The 16,091-nt window shown below is 35.8% G+C and overlaps 1 protein-coding gene across 2 annotated transcripts in view; it reads right to left on the minus strand.

The window, feature by feature from the left end:
* CNTN3 (contactin 3) overlaps positions 1 to 16,091 on the minus strand; it is a 332,442-nt gene that overhangs the window by 38,885 nt on the left and 277,466 nt on the right. For both annotated transcript variants that reach the window (XM_035276115.3, XM_054245874.2), the window contains one exon: positions 67 to 184. In XM_035276115.3, the coding sequence (XP_035132006.1) occupies positions 67 to 184 (118 nt within the window). The remainder of the gene's footprint in view (positions 1 to 66; positions 185 to 16,091) is intronic.

Genomic DNA, 16,091 nt, shown 5'->3' on the forward strand with positions numbered 1-16,091 from the left:
TTTCCTCGAGTATAGAATGCTGTTAAGATGTGAAGTTACAAACTCAAGGAGTCATTAATCTTTTACCTCTTACTATGAGGTCAGCAGCAGATGAAACACTGTCCACTCCTGTTTGCACCATACAAACATATTTCCCACTGTGTTTCAGCTGAATGTTTCTGATCATTAAATCACCAGATGAACTCTGTTGGAAAAACAGGTAATGAGTACACTGCTATTTTAAAAACACAAAGAATCTTGAAGTCTATGGCCAAAAAACAACAACATTGCAATGAAAACTATTTAGGGAGCAAACCAAGGTGGGATAAGAGAGAACATTGCTGCAATAGAATGTATGCAAATAAAAACAAGTTAAAAACCATACATGACTGCAGTCAAAGATTTCTATAGCCAAATAAACAAGATTTCCCCTGGGCACTTATCATTTCAAAAATAAATAAGGGGAGAGATTACAGTCTCAGAGTCTATTTACTTCCACTAGGGTGACACTTCTTTTTATATCCGCTGCTCAGCACCAGCTCAACTCTTTTCTCTGACTCCAACCCCTTTGCAATTATCTGCCTGAGAAGAAGAGGGATGCATGTGGATATCTGGTGGGAGATAAATGCTACATGACAAGGGGATTACCACGGTTGAAACACTTTTCTGAACACATTGGAGCTTAAAAAGCCTAAAGCTGTTTAATTCCTTGGATGCAGAAGTTAGGGGCAGTCAGCATGAAAACATGAACCCCCTCAATAAGAAGAAATTAAAACATTTTAAACCCCAAAAATAACAGCTAGCCAGGAACGGTGGCTCATGCCTGTAATCCCAGCATTTTGGGAGGCTTAGATGGGTGGATCATTTGAGGTCAGGAGTTCAAGACCAGTCTGGCCAATGTGGTGAAACCCCATCTCTACTAAAAATAAAAAATTAGCTGGGCACGATGGTGTGCACCTGTAATTCCAGCTACTCAGGAGGCTGAGGCATGAGAATCACTTGAATCTGGGAGGCGGAGGTTTCAGTGAGCCAAGATTGAGATCATACCACTGCACTCCAGCTTGGGTGACAGAGGGAGACTCTGTCTTCCCCCTCCCCTACAAAAGTAAATAATAGTAACAGTTGTCCTTAAAGACATTTGATGGCATTCCTCAATAGCTAATTAACGGAGCAAATATATTTCTAAAAGCTCAATGTTAAACAGACCTCATTTTAAAAGAATGTAAAATTGTGTTCATAAAATGACTAACTGCAAGCCAGTTTCACACATTAGTAAAAATATGACTTGTAATAAAATGATTTGGAAAGAAAAACCCTTTGAAAATGATCACCAGTTTACGTCTGAACTGGTAAAGAGAGAGAAGCAATATTTATCTTATTAATTAAAAGAAAATTTTAGCCTTGAGTTTTTGTGGTATATATTGAAAGATGAATTCTACTATCCTATCTTTAGGTAATTTTCTAAAATCTTCTGTAGGGTAATTTCTTAAATATTGCTTCCCATCTTTAGGATTCTTAATGGGTTACATATTCTCTGTAGTTGGATTGTATAGATTTAGATGAAAGTCGTGAGATCTGGAAGAAGACAGATGTGAAGTGATTGATGGCTCTAATTAAATGATAATCCAGAAACTGTTAAGCTTGAATATTTTGCTTTCATCAAGTTAAAACTTTTTTCTTTCCCTCTTTCCCTCTCCTTCTCCTAGGGTTATTTGGAAATGTATCCCTAGGACAAACACCTTCAAAGCTTGCTGACCTTTTGAAACTCTTCAGGTTTTACAGGCTCCATATACTCACAGGAGGTTATCATTTCTATAGAAATTTCTTGTTTTCAGTGAAGAACTGTTACTATTAAATGCCATGTAAGGCATTGGAGTAAGGTTGCTATTTTTGCCAACCTTTATTTGCTTACTTGAAGGCATCTGGGTTAAAGAGAATTGTGACAGGACTTTATGTCCTCACATATCTGGATACACCTTTTAGGCACAATGGCTGGCTTTGTTTTTTGAAGGAGTATGGAACAGTTTGGTGTTCGACTTGTGACTTCTGTTCACTTTTAGCACGGATAGGTGAAGAGAGAGAAACAGCTATATTATAATAAATGAAACCATCTTCCTAAAGAAATTTAGTCGGGAATATAATTTTTAATTATCCTTTTACATTGCACAGTAGAAAAGGGAAGCAATTAACTAAGAAAAGTAGAAACGGAAATCATTTTATTTCAGCCCCAACATGGAGTGTATGAATACATAAATGGAGAATAAAATTTAACAGAGTATAAGTGAGATCCTCTCATTTTTTGTTTCTATCAATAAAATATATTTGTATTGTTTCTCTTCTAATGTCATCTCTCTCCCACTCTTTATGGCCTTTTAATAGAGCATGACACAGAAGAAAGATTTATCTTAACAAAAGTGCATCCATTGCTTGCTACGTTAGATTCATTCAAGGATAGAGAAGTGTCTAACATATGGCCCTCGATCTCTAGGGTAAAAAAGGTGGTATATACATGTGAAACAAGTTATGTTTACAAATTTAGAAAGTATAATCCACAAAGGTTAAATAAAATCACATGGCATATGCCAGGTGTAGACAACAGCAAAATGAAAGAGACAGATATTTCCAAGTCCTGCTGAAGATGTGAAAGTGGAACTATTATTGATGAAAGGAGTGTAAGCTGGTACAATTACTCTGGACAATAGTTTAGAAGTTATGAAGGCAAGATATACATACAATTTATAATACATCCATTCCATTCCTAAACATATACTCTACAGAATGGCATGCATCTGTCTACCAAAAGACATTTACGAGATTGTTTATAGTTATTATCTATAACTAAAAATAGAAACAACTCTATCACACTAAAATGGACAAATAAGTAGTGAAATAATTATTTAACAAAATACTATTAGGCCACAAAAATGAATGAACTGAAACTACATAGATCAACATGGTTGAGTTTCAAAAGCATGAAGGATATAAAACAGATGGAAGAGTATATGATCATGACTGAGCATGCGAGAAGTCTGGATTGTGGCTACCTTTGGAGGTATGGCAGTTTTGGGATGAAGCACCATGAGGACATCTGGAATGTGGGTCATCTTCTGTTTCTTGTTTTCAGTGCTAGTCACTTGAGTGTGCTCATTGTGTGAATATTAATTGGGATACCCTCTTATGACTTGTGCATTTCTTGGTAGAATACAATGCTTACCAAAATGCATTTATGATTATGTACAACTATATCCCTAAATGCTCAGCTTTCAATAGGGTTATAGATGGGAGAATTCAACTAACATGTATGTAATTCTAAACTCCAACTTATTTCACAAGAATTAAACATTTAGTAATGTTAATTTAATTAAAAATGTTATCAGTATACCTTGTAATTTCTTATCAAGATGTAATTGAGTATTCCCAGGCATTTAAGAAAAAAATAGAAAAGGAAAAAGATATTCCAAAAGGAAATTTCACTTACATAAAACTAATTCTTTCTCCCATCTATTTGTCATTGTTAGAAAATATAGTTATTAATTAACTGTGATAAAGGATGTGGGAGAGGAATGTCCAAAGAAGAAAAAAAAAACCTCAGTAAAATTAGTTGAAATGTAATGAAATAGTGCTCGATGGATTATTTGCCCTTTTTATAAATAAACTTAGTATCTAATATTTAGAAATAATTACAAACATATTTGCCATTATTTAGGTTATAAAATAATTCAAATAACACAACACTAATCATCTTTGGATAAATTCTTAGAAACACTAATACTTTGAATAAAAAATCGCTTATCTGTTAAATTAGTTTTCTTTGTTTGCATTATTTTCTGAAACTTCATTTTCCCCACCTTCTTAACCAGAATGGACCAGAACTGGGAAGGTGCACATTCGCAGCTTTATTTTCTTCTCCTCGTATCTCTTTTTCGTTTCAAACTTCCACTCAAAGCCCACTAGTGTAATTCCATTTTCCAGAAAGCACAGCTTTTTCTACGCTGCTATCCACAATTTTTGAAAGTGAGAAAGGCCTATTCCAGTATCTTAAATAGGACTGTGAAGCAGGATAGGATCCCCTAAGTCATACAAATTGAGTTCTTTTTTCAAAGCGGCACCTATTAAAATTAAAATCATTCATTCAAAAACTGTTTCTAAAGTAACTCCTACTTTAGTTGTTGGAAATAAAATGTTGAAGGCAAGAAAAAAAAAAAAACAGTCCTCATGTGCATAGAGATTACAGTTAGAGGACAGGCATGAATGAAATGACTACACAAATCAAGGTAAATTTATAATGTAATGCAAACTCAGAGTTTATTGGGGGAATCTAGAACTTTTTGAGGTTTCAGTGACCTATTAATTGAGCTAAGATTTAACAGGTGAGGAGAAGTTGTCCTGGAAAAGCGGGGAGAAAAATGATTTACACTAGGGTACTTACGCATGTGCAAATATCTAAGTTAGCTAAGAACACGGTTTATTTGAGTAACTCAAGAAAAAGTAGCTGAATGGGGTGGGCAGGGGATAGAGATGTCAGGGTTAGAGTTAATCCACAAATTGTTTATCTTTCACCAGAAAATGAAAAGTTCACTGCAGCTGACTTTGAGTTCATATTTACATCTTAATGACAGTAACATTTTTTCTTTCTTGTATTTTTACAGTATCTACTAAGCTTTGCTAGAATTAATTTATTATCCAAGTATTTGTCCATCTAATCATATATGTTTCTCTTAGAAAAAAACAAATCATATTTCCAGAATGTGTTACAGGTATTAACAGTAAATGGATTTGTAAGCCAAAGCATCCTTGAAGTAAATGCTAAGGGAAAATCCAGTATGTATCAAATGAAATGGGAGAGGATCTTAGTTAACTTTTTCCCTGTATTTTCTTAGATGATGACACAAATGGATTTCTGATGTAATTTCAGAATCACTCTGCACTAAAGAGAAAAAAGAAACACTACCTGATTTGATAACCCATGCCAGATAAAAATAAATAAGCAGAGAGATCATTACTAATTACAGGTAGGCTGAAAATACAATATGATATCTACCACATGCTCAAAATCAAGGTTTAAAATAAACCTTGGAATTAGGGGAACCTCTTGAACATTGAAAATGTTGCATGAACTTTCAATATAATAAATTATAAGCAAAAAACAGACTCCCTAGAAAGCACTCTCAATGCAAATGCTGCCGCTGGACTGCCAAGAAGCATAATTTTCCAGTTTAAGAAAAAAAACTACATTTTGATGGCTATTTGGAACCGAGGTTGAATAGGCAGTCCTTTTTTTTTTCACTTTACACAGCCTGTTACTGCAGTGACTCAAATATTATTCATTCATCCCTTCACTGGGTTACCTTCCAACCTTGATATTACATGTAAATCATCTCCAGGTGCCTTGAAAACAGTCAAACCTGTAAGTTCCTTCCGGAACCTCATTGTTGTTTTCCTTTGTAAGGGTTCCTAAAGGAATAGATGGTGACATGACCCTGCATTTTGATCATGCAAATAAAACCTTGCCCCCACCAATGCCAAATGGCTGCATCAAGTTCACCTTCATTACTAATGTATGCTGCCCATCCAGGAAGTAGAAAGTACTGGCAGCCACTGAAACATGAAAACAGGCCCTAACATTGTAAACAGTTTTAATTTTTCTGACTGATTAACAATTTCACCTGTCACATGGTTGTCTGAACACATCACATTTAAGACAGGTAAGATGCAACAGTTAATATCAAAATTTTCTCGACTTTCTTGAGTACCAATAAACTGGAATAATTGCTCCATTACAGAATTTTGAGTCCCAGCTTGCTCCATCGTAAGCGTTTCCAAAGAGTGACAGACACATCAAAGATCACAAAAACTTGGTTGAAAGAATTTTATGAATATTTTAGGTTGTGACAAGAGCCTGAGGTGCTTCAAAGGTATCAGCTTTTTAATTTCAACATCAAGATCATATTAACAACTTAGGAATTTTTTTTTCTGGGCAGTGTGGTGTGTTGATGTTGATGGAGTAGGAACTGGTGATCTCAGGATGCCTTGTCTTTGCTGTCCCAGCAATCTTAACCCAGTGTTTTCTAAACTTAGATCATTAGAGTCACATCTTCACAATTGTTTTTGCCATATCCTAGTACCAAGTGTTCTATTAGTACTTACTTTTTCTTAAACTGATTAATTGTCTTCAACTTAATATGGGAATTGACACATAAAATGTATATTTTTATCCTAAGTAGAAATCTGCTCATCAAAATAATAGTTAACTAGTAAAATTAATATAGTGAGAAGAAAAGTATATAAGTGGACACTGACCAAAATAATTTAAATGCTTATTAAGCTAGACACTGTCAAAGTCCCTGAGCTGAAGACTTTGGCTCTGTTACAGATTAGCAAGTATTAGAAAATAGCCAATGACAGGCCTAATGCCATGTTTAACCATTCTCCTTAACTAACTAATTAATTAATTAATTTGTGAGATGGAGTTTCCTTCTGTTATCCAGTCATGCAGTGGCATGATCTTAGCACCCTGCAACTTCTGTTGCCTGGGTGCAAGTGATCTTCCCGCCTCAATCTCCCGAGTAGCTGGGATGACAGCCATGTGCCACCATGTCCAACTAATTTTTGTATTTTTGGTAGAGACAGGGTTTTACCATGCTGGTCAGGTTGGTCTTAAACTCCTGACCTCAAGTGATCTGTCCGCTTTGGCCATTCTCCCCGATTTAATCTAAATGATTGAAACAAAACTGAGAATAAGTCTCTCATTTGATGTTACATTATTTAATGCTACCTGTTGAGTACATAGTCTGTGTTTTAAAAAACACTGTGCTATCCAGTTTGCTAAATCCATTAGTTCTCAGTGATGGCAATACTGTAAATTCGCCTGGGGAATCTTGTTAAGAAAATACCAGAAACACCTGGGTCACATCTAGAACAATTAAAAATTAAAATGGACTAGAAGGCGGAGACTCTCCAGGTGATTCTAATAAGCAGTTAGGGTCAAAACATATTAAACCTGGGATACTATATTCCTAATCTTTACTCTTCTTGAAAGGTATAAAAGGCTTCAGATAATTGCTGCAATTTCTCCTAACTCTAATAATTAATGTAAGCTGTTTACTGCTGAACTCATAAGTTGAGAGCAATACTCTTTTTTTTTTTTTTCCTGAGATTGAGTTTTGCTCTTATTACCCAGGCTGGAGTGCAATGGCACGATCACGGCTCACCGCAACCTCTGCCTCCTGGGTTCAGGCAATTCTCCTGCCTCAGCCTCCTGAGTAGCGGGGATTACAGGCGTGCGCCACCATGCCCACCTAATTTTTTTTTTGTATTTTTAGTAGAGACGGGGTTTCAACATGTTGACCAGGATGGTCTTGACCTCTTGACCTTGTGATCCACCCACCTCGGCCTCCCAAAGTGCTGAGATTACAGGCGTGAGCCACTACGCCTGGCCCCAGAGCAATACTCTTAGACATATTTTTACCTCGGGAAGATGGGCAAGAAAACTAATATTTGTAAAACTGATATTATGTGTCAAGAACAAGGCTCATTTCCTTGACATGACATTGCCTTGGTGTGCTCATCATAATTTTAAAAGCAATGGTCGTTGAAGCAATTCAACACGGTGATAAATTGCTATAGATGCATACATAAATTTACTGCTAATCAACCTGAGTCACTCTAGGATTACTCTTGATCGATGTGACAATCCTTGCATTGAATTAAAATATTTCAAGCCAAAAGAACTTACTCTGAGTAACGGTTTAACTTGTAGATTAAATTTCATTATTTTTGTCTTACCTTTATATTGGAAATATAGAGTAGATCTGCCTCTTGTGGAATGATATGAATGTTACATAGGAGAAAAGGAATCCACTTAGATAAAGGAATGAAGAGCCATTGTTTCATAGAAACTTGATCATGTTATGCCAAATGCCTTACATTTACTTTGAGTTTCAATTACTGTTGCTATATAACAAATTACCTCAAACCTTAGTGGATTAAAAACAATTATATTTACTCTGTTCAGAAATGTGTAAGTTGAACAGGCATCACTGAGGCCTCATCTCCACTGCACACCTCACTAGGTCGGGTGGCTTAATTGGAGATTGGCAAGCTTGTTCACTTGACCAGCAAGTTGGCATTGGCTATTGGGAGTTCAGCAGGACTAGTGGGCTGGGACCTTGGTTCCTATTGAGAAGGACCTGTCCACAGGTTTGCTTGGGGTTCTTAATAATATAGTGGCTGAATATGAAGAGTAATCGTGCCAGTGGAACAACGTAGAAGTGCACGTATTTTTAGAAACTAGCTTCAGGAATCATACTGTATCACTCCTATTGTTTTGTATTGGTCAAGACATTCACAAAAGTGTACTAAGTTCCAAGAGGAGAAGCATAGATTTTACTACTTGATAGGGAGCAGTGTCAAAGTCATGCTGTAAGAAAAGCATGTTGGATAAGATATGTTGCTGCAGCCATCTTTGGAAAACACAATCTGCCACAGCCTTCCAGATCCATTCTGCACCTGACACACTGCCTCTGCCTTGGGCAGCTGACTTATGTGGTGGACCAAAGGAATGGGTTCCCTTACACTTTGCCATTTTCTTGGGACCGTCTTATGAGATCTGAGGGAGAGAGGACAGTGAGTTTAGGGTATTCATTAACTAAGATTCATCCTTGAAGGCTCTTTTGAGCTAACTGTGCCAATAATCCAAGAAAGGTTATTTATTTATTTAAAGCAAAACTCTGGACTAGATACCCTTCAATTTATGTCAGTAGCCTGTGTGTGAACTAGAGAAAGGACTCCCAATGGCTTGGAGAGAATAAATTTTACCCTCTCCCAGAAGAGTTGCTCCCAAAGAGATCATACTATTTTTATTGCAATCACAGACCAACGCAGTCTGGCAATTCTCTTGATACTTCAGAAGTGTGAATTTTTCATCTCAAAGTCATACTGAAAAAGATAAAGAAGGAAAGACTAGGTTTGATATCAAATGTGACTATCAATAGACTATTTTTATGGTAAAGAGCATGATCTAAAATTTTAAAGTTAGTATAAGATAAAAAGGCTTATAAAATCAGAGTGTTTTCTATAAAAATAATTTAGAAAACTCAATCCACCTAAAATTTGAGTCCCCAAATTTAAAAATTTTAAATAACCCCCAATGAACCATTTATTATTCACTTTCTTAATTATGTTCAGATCAATTAAATGTTATAATTAAATGTCATGCCTTGCAAAGTAGAATGATTTTCTTTCCGAAATTAGAGAATACCATCTAAGCCAGTTTAAACAGTTCCAACTCTGTAAGAAGAAGAAAGGAACCCAATTAAAAAATGGTTCAGTTACCCTGACTTTTAGTTTTTGAAAGCCATGTAAGGAGTTTAGAAGATGTCACTCTCTCCTAACATCAAGTAAAAAGCTGAACAAAGCTGGGGGTGCAGTGGCTCACTCCTGTAATCCCAGCACTTTGGGAGGCTGAGGCGGGTAGATCACGAGGTCAAGAGATCGAGACCATCCTGTTCAATATGGTGAAACCCCATCTCTACTAAAAATACAAAAAATTAGCTGGGCATGGTGGCACGTGCCTGTAATCCAAGCTACTCAGGAGGCTGAGGCAGGAGAATTGCTTGAACACAGGAGGAGGAGGTTGTGGTGAGCCGAGATTGCACCACTGCACTCCAGCCTGGGTAACAAAAGAGAAACTCCATCTCAAAAAAAAAAAAAAGCTGAACAAACTGAAAACAACTATTCTTAGGAGGTCTGGCAGGAAGTGAGGTCACAGGGCAAACGGCTTCCCACAGTAAGACACACAGGTATATATAGATGATCATGACTCGGAGTGCAAACATCCCCAAGAACCAGTGCTAGGGCAGGAAAACATGAACTGTAACTGAGTAACTCCTGAAGGTTCATGTGGACAATTCCCTGAGTTAAAACTTCAGGAAGAGCCAATCATAGGGGGTGCTGCACACCTGTGCCAATTTTATCTCAGAGTATTATTTCACTGGGTCCTTACAGTGAATATCAGGAAAAAAAAAATCTCCTCATGTTTCTGGTAGTTGGGGGAAGAAAACAGACCATTTTGAGATACATTAGAGCATTCTATTCTTAAAATGCTCTTCTCTCAGCAGCTTCAGTCTAATCTCCTGGTGTTTTCTAAGAGTCTAACATATCTGAAGAAAGAAAACTAGCTAACTCCAGACCCCTTAAGCCATCCTGTTTCACGTAAAAAGGGAAAAAGACTGAGAAGTTCACAGTCCAGGGGCATAAGTTCACTAGAAGACTGAGACCTACTCATAGGACTACAGAATTCTGTCCCTCCTCCTCACACCTTACCAATACATTACTAAAGGCTTATTTATGGCAGTCCCTTTTACCTAGTACATCACATCTGCCTTTCAACAAAAAATCACAAGGCATACTAAAAGGCAAAAGTACATAGTTTGAAGAGACTGAACAAACATCAGAACAAGAGTAAGATATAGCAGGAACGCTGGAATTAAATATCCTATGATTTTAAATTTAACAAATCCAGGAATTCAAAAATCCCATGATCAATGTGCTAAAGAGTTTAGCGTAAAAAGCAAACAACATGTAGAAACAGATGGATAAGGCAAGCAGAGACAGACATCCTAAGAAATTGTCAGAATGTATCAAAAAGCCTAGACCCAATTCATATTGTCTACAAACCCCCACATTATATATAAAGACAAATATAGATTACACATTATATATAAAGACACATATAGGTCAAAAGGGATAGTGAAAGATATACTACGATTTTACTAATCAAAAGAAAGCAGGAGTAGCTATATTAATTTTAAATATAGCATAATTCAGATTGAGGAAATTTATCAGGGCTAATGAGAGGCATTACATAATAAAGGGACACTCTAAGAGGATGTAACAATTCTTTATGTGTATCTAACAACAGAGCATCAAAATACATAAGGCAAATACTGATAGAACTTCAAGGAGAAACAGAGGAATACAGAATTATATTTGGAGACCTCAACACCTCTCTATAAAAAATGAACAGATGCAACAGGCAAAAAACCCATAAAGACTTAGGCTACCTCAACAGCACCTTCAATCAATTGTGTATAATGGACGTCTACAGGCTACTTTATCCAATGGCAGTGTCAGAGGTGTTTCAATCAGAGTGACTCCATCTTGAATACAGTCAAAGAAAAATGAGGCTGGGACCTCATTTTTGTGCTGCATTCCTAGGAGGGCAGACATTCTTAGTCACAGGAGGTTGACACAAGATACAGGTCACAAAGATCCCACTAATAAAACAAAATATACTGAAGAGGCCAGCCAAAATCTATCAAAATCAATATGCCAATAAAAATGACCTTTGGTCATCCTTGCTGCTCATTATATCTTAATCATAATGCATGAGCATGCTAAAAGACACTCCTGCCAGTGCATGACAGGTTACATATGCCTTGGCAATGTCCAGAAGTTACCACATGTGGTCTAAAATGAAGAGGAACCCTAAGTTCTGAAAAATCCCTGCCCCTTTCCTGGAAAACTTATGAATAATCCATCCCTTGTTTAGCGTATCAATAAACAACCATAAAACAGCCATCCAGCAGACCTCAGGGCTGCTGTCCCTATGGAGTGGCCATTCTTTTGTTTCTTTACTTCTCTAATAAAATCACCCTAAATTCTTTCTTGCACAAGAACCAAGAACCCTCTCTTGGGGTCTGGATTGGGATCCCTTTCCAATAACAACAGCAGGTTACACATTTTCCTCAAGCTTATATGGTATGTTCACCAAGAAAGACCACATACTGGGCTATAAAACACATCTTAAAAATATAGATGTATAAAAAAAAATCATACAATGTCTTCTCTCAGCCCGTAACAGAATTAAACTAAAAAGTAATAACAGAATGGTAGCTAGAAAGTCCCCAAATACTTGGAGATTAAACTACACACTTCTCAATAACACCTGGATCAAAGAAGAAATCTCAAGTGAAATTGAAAAAGGATTTTTGTGGTGCTGGGATAATTGGTTATTCATATGCAGAAGAATGAATCAGGACCCTTCCCTATCACCATACACAAAAATTAAGTCATGGCGGATTAAAGACTTAAATGCAAGATATAAAACTATGAAAATTCTAGGAAATATCCTATGAAAATATTTTGTAGGGAACTACCCTATAAAAACATAGGAAATACTCTTTTCATTACTGGCCTTGGCAAATAATTTATGACTAAGTTCTCAAAGGAAATTGCAACAAAAACCAAAATTGACAAGTGGGACATAATTAAACTACAGAGCTTCTGTACAGCAAGAGAAATGATCAAGGGCATAAACAGACAACCTACAGAATGGGAGAAAATATTTGCAAACTATGGATCCAATAAATGTCTAAGATCCAGAATCCATAAGGAACTTAAATCAACAATGAAAAATATAACCCCCGTAGAAAGTGGGCAAATGACATGAACAGACACGTTTCAACAGAAGACATACAGGTGGCCAAAAAACACATGAAAAAATGCTCATTATCACTAATCATCAGAGAAATGCAAATCAAAACCACAATAAGATTCCATCTCACACCTATAAGAATGGCTTTTGTTAAAAAGTAAAAAAATAACAGATGTTGGCAAGTCTGTGGAATAAAGGAAACACTTATACACTGTTGGTGGGAATGTAAATTAGTACAGTCACTGTGAAAAGCATTTTGGAGATTTCTCAAAGAAGGAAAAGCTGAACTACCATTTAACTCAGCAATCACATTTCTAGGTACATAATCAAAGGAAAATAAATCATTCTGCCACAGACACATATGCATCCATATGTTCATCACAGTGCTAGTGACAATAGCAAAAATATGGAATAAACCCAGGTTCCCACCAATGGGAGACTGGATAAAGAAAATGTGGTACAGATATACCATGAAATACTTTGCAACCATGAAAAAGAATGAAATCATGGCTTTTCCAGCAATATGGATGCAGCTGGAAACCATTATCCTAGGTGGACTAAGAGAAACAGAAAATAGTTTTCACTTGTAAGTGGGAGCTAAACATTGGGTATACATGAACATAAATGTAATAACAGTAACACTGGGGAATACAAAAGGGAGGAGGAGTAGGGGCACAAGGTTTGAAGAACTATTGGGTACTATGCTCATTACCTGGATGATGTATTCATTCATACTCCAAACCTTGGCATCATGCAATATGCCTTTGTAACAAACGTACATGTCCCCACCATTCTAAAATAATAGTTGAAAATAATAAAAATAAAATAAAATTTGTACATATGATTTTATCTCAATAAAAGATGTTTTTAAATTAAAAAATAAAAAAGATTTTGAACTAAATAAAAATAGAAATATAACTAATCAAAATTTGCAGAATATAGTCAAAGCTGGGCTTAGAGGAAAATTTATAGCATTGAGTGCATATAAAAGCAAAAAGAAAGAAACAAAACCAATATTATAGGCTTTCCACTTTAGAAAACTGGAAAAATAGGGCAAATCAGATCCAAAGTAAAGAAATGGAAAAAAAAATCAGTAAAAATGCACAAACTTGAAAACTGCAAGTTAATAAAGAAAATCAACAAAAGTGGTTTATTTGAAAAAAGCAGTGAAATCAATCAATTTCAAGCTAGGCTACTTGAGAAAAAAGAGAAGACACAAATAATATCAAAAATTAAAAATAAAACATCATTACAAAGCCTGTGTATATAAAAAGATAAAAAATATTATGAACAATACTATGTCCCCAAATTTGAGAACCTAGCTGAAATGGATCAATTTCTTGAAAGATACAATCTGCCAAAATTTATACAAAAAGAAACAGATAACACAAATAGTCTTATATCCAGTACATACATTGAATCAATAATTAATAATTTTCCCTAACCGAAAGCACCAGGTCCAGATGGGTTCAATGGTGAATTCTCCTAAATATATAAAAAAGAAATTATATAAATTCTCTATGACATTGCCCAGAAGAGAGAAACAGAGAGACTACCTCCTAACTCATTCTGTAAGGTCAGCATTTACTTATCCAACCCAGACAATGACATTAGTAGAAAAGAAAAATATACAGCAATATCTTTCATGAATTTGATTAAAAAATAGTCAACAACATATTAGCAAATCAAATTCAGAAAGGTAGAGAATTATACACAACCACCTAGTGAGATTTCTCCAGGTGTTCAAGGCTGGTTCAACATTCAAAAATCAATTAATGTAACCCATTATATCAACAGGATAAAGAAGAAAAATCACATGATCATATCAATAGATCCAGAAAAAGCATTTGACAAAATCCGGTACATATTCATGATAAACACTCTCAGCAAACTAGAAATAGAGAGGAACTTCCTCAACTTGATTTTTAAAAATATTATATAAAAACTTACAGCAAACATCACACTTAATAATGAGGAACTCAAAGCTTTCCTGCTAAGATCAGGAACAAAGCAAAAATTGTCCCTCTCACCACTACTTTTCAACATTGTACTGGAAGTTCTAGCTTATGTAATAAAACAAGGAAAGGAAATAAAAGGTATACAGATTGGGAAGAAAGAGCTACAACTGACTTCATTCACAGATGACATGACAGTCAATGAAGAAAACTAGAAAGGAGTAAAAACAACAACTACAACAACAAAGATTCCTGGAATTGGTAAGTGATATAGGATACAAAGTTAATATGCAAAAGTCAATCCCTTTCCTATATACCAGCAATGAACAAGTAGAATTTGAAGTTAAAAACACATTACTCCTCCCCAAAATGAAATATATAGGTATAAATATATTTACATTAATGTATCCCTAAATGAAATATATTTACATTAATGTGCCCCAAAATGAAATATATAGGAATAAGTCTAACAAAAGATGTACAGATCTATGTAAGGAAACCTATAAAACTCTGATGAAATAAATCAAAGCAGAACATAATACATAGAAAGACAGTCTATATTCATGGATAGAAACACTCAATATTGTCAGGATGCCAGCTCTTCCCAACTTGATCTGTAGATTTATTGTAAGGCTAATCAAAATCCCAGAAAGTTATTTTGTGGATATCAACAAAAAAAAGATGATAAAGTTTACGTGAAAAGGTACAAGGCCTAGAATAGCCAACTCAATACTGAAGAAGAAGAATGTCAGAGGATTGATTCTATCGAATTTCAAGACTTAATATAAAGCTGCAGTAATCAAGATAATGTAGGCCAGGCATGATGGCTTAGGCCTGTAATCCCAGTACTTTGAAAGGCTGAGGTTGGTGGATCACTTGAGCTCAGGAGTTTGAGACCAGCCTGGCCAACATGGTGAAACTCCAGCACTACAAAAAAATACAAAAATTAGCTGGGTATGATGGCTTGTGTCTGTAGTCCCAGCTACTTGGGAGGCTGAAGTGGGAGGATCACTTGAGCCCCAGAGGTTGAAGCTGCAGTAAGCAATGATCATGCCACTGCATTCCAGCCTGGGTGACAGAGTGAGATCCTGTATCAAAGAAATAAAAAGATAGTGTGGCATTGCTGTAATAACATACAAACAGACCAACAGAACAGAACAGAATGCCAAGAAATAGACAAACAGACTCATACAAATAGAGCTGACTGATGTTTAACAAAAGAACAAAAAATACAGTGAAACAAAGATAGTGTTTTGAATAAATCATGTTGGAACAATTAGATATCTGCATGTCAAAAAATAAATTTAGACACAGACCTTACACCCTTCACAAAATTTAACTCAAAATGAATCATAGACCTAAATGAAATGTAAAATACAAAATTATAAAACTCCTAGAAGATAACATACACAAAAGGCTAGATACTCTTTGATATGGCCATGGCTTTTATATATAACACCAAAGGCACAATTCATGAAACTACTGACAACTTAGACTTGATTAAAATTTAAAACTTGTGATCTGTAAAAAGCAATGTTGGCCAGACATGGTGGCTCACCCCTGCAATCCCAGCACTTTGGGAATCTGAGGTGGGCAGATCAGCTGAGATCAGGAGTTTGAAATCAGACTGGCCAACACGGTAAAACCCCATCTCCACTAAAGATACAAGAATTAGCTGGGCATGGTGGTGCACACCTGTAGTCCCAGCTACTTGGGAGGCT

This window comes from Callithrix jacchus, chromosome 15 (assembly GCF_049354715.1).
Source record: "Callithrix jacchus isolate 240 chromosome 15, calJac240_pri, whole genome shotgun sequence".
Lineage (NCBI taxonomy): Eukaryota > Metazoa > Chordata > Mammalia > Primates > Cebidae > Callithrix > Callithrix jacchus.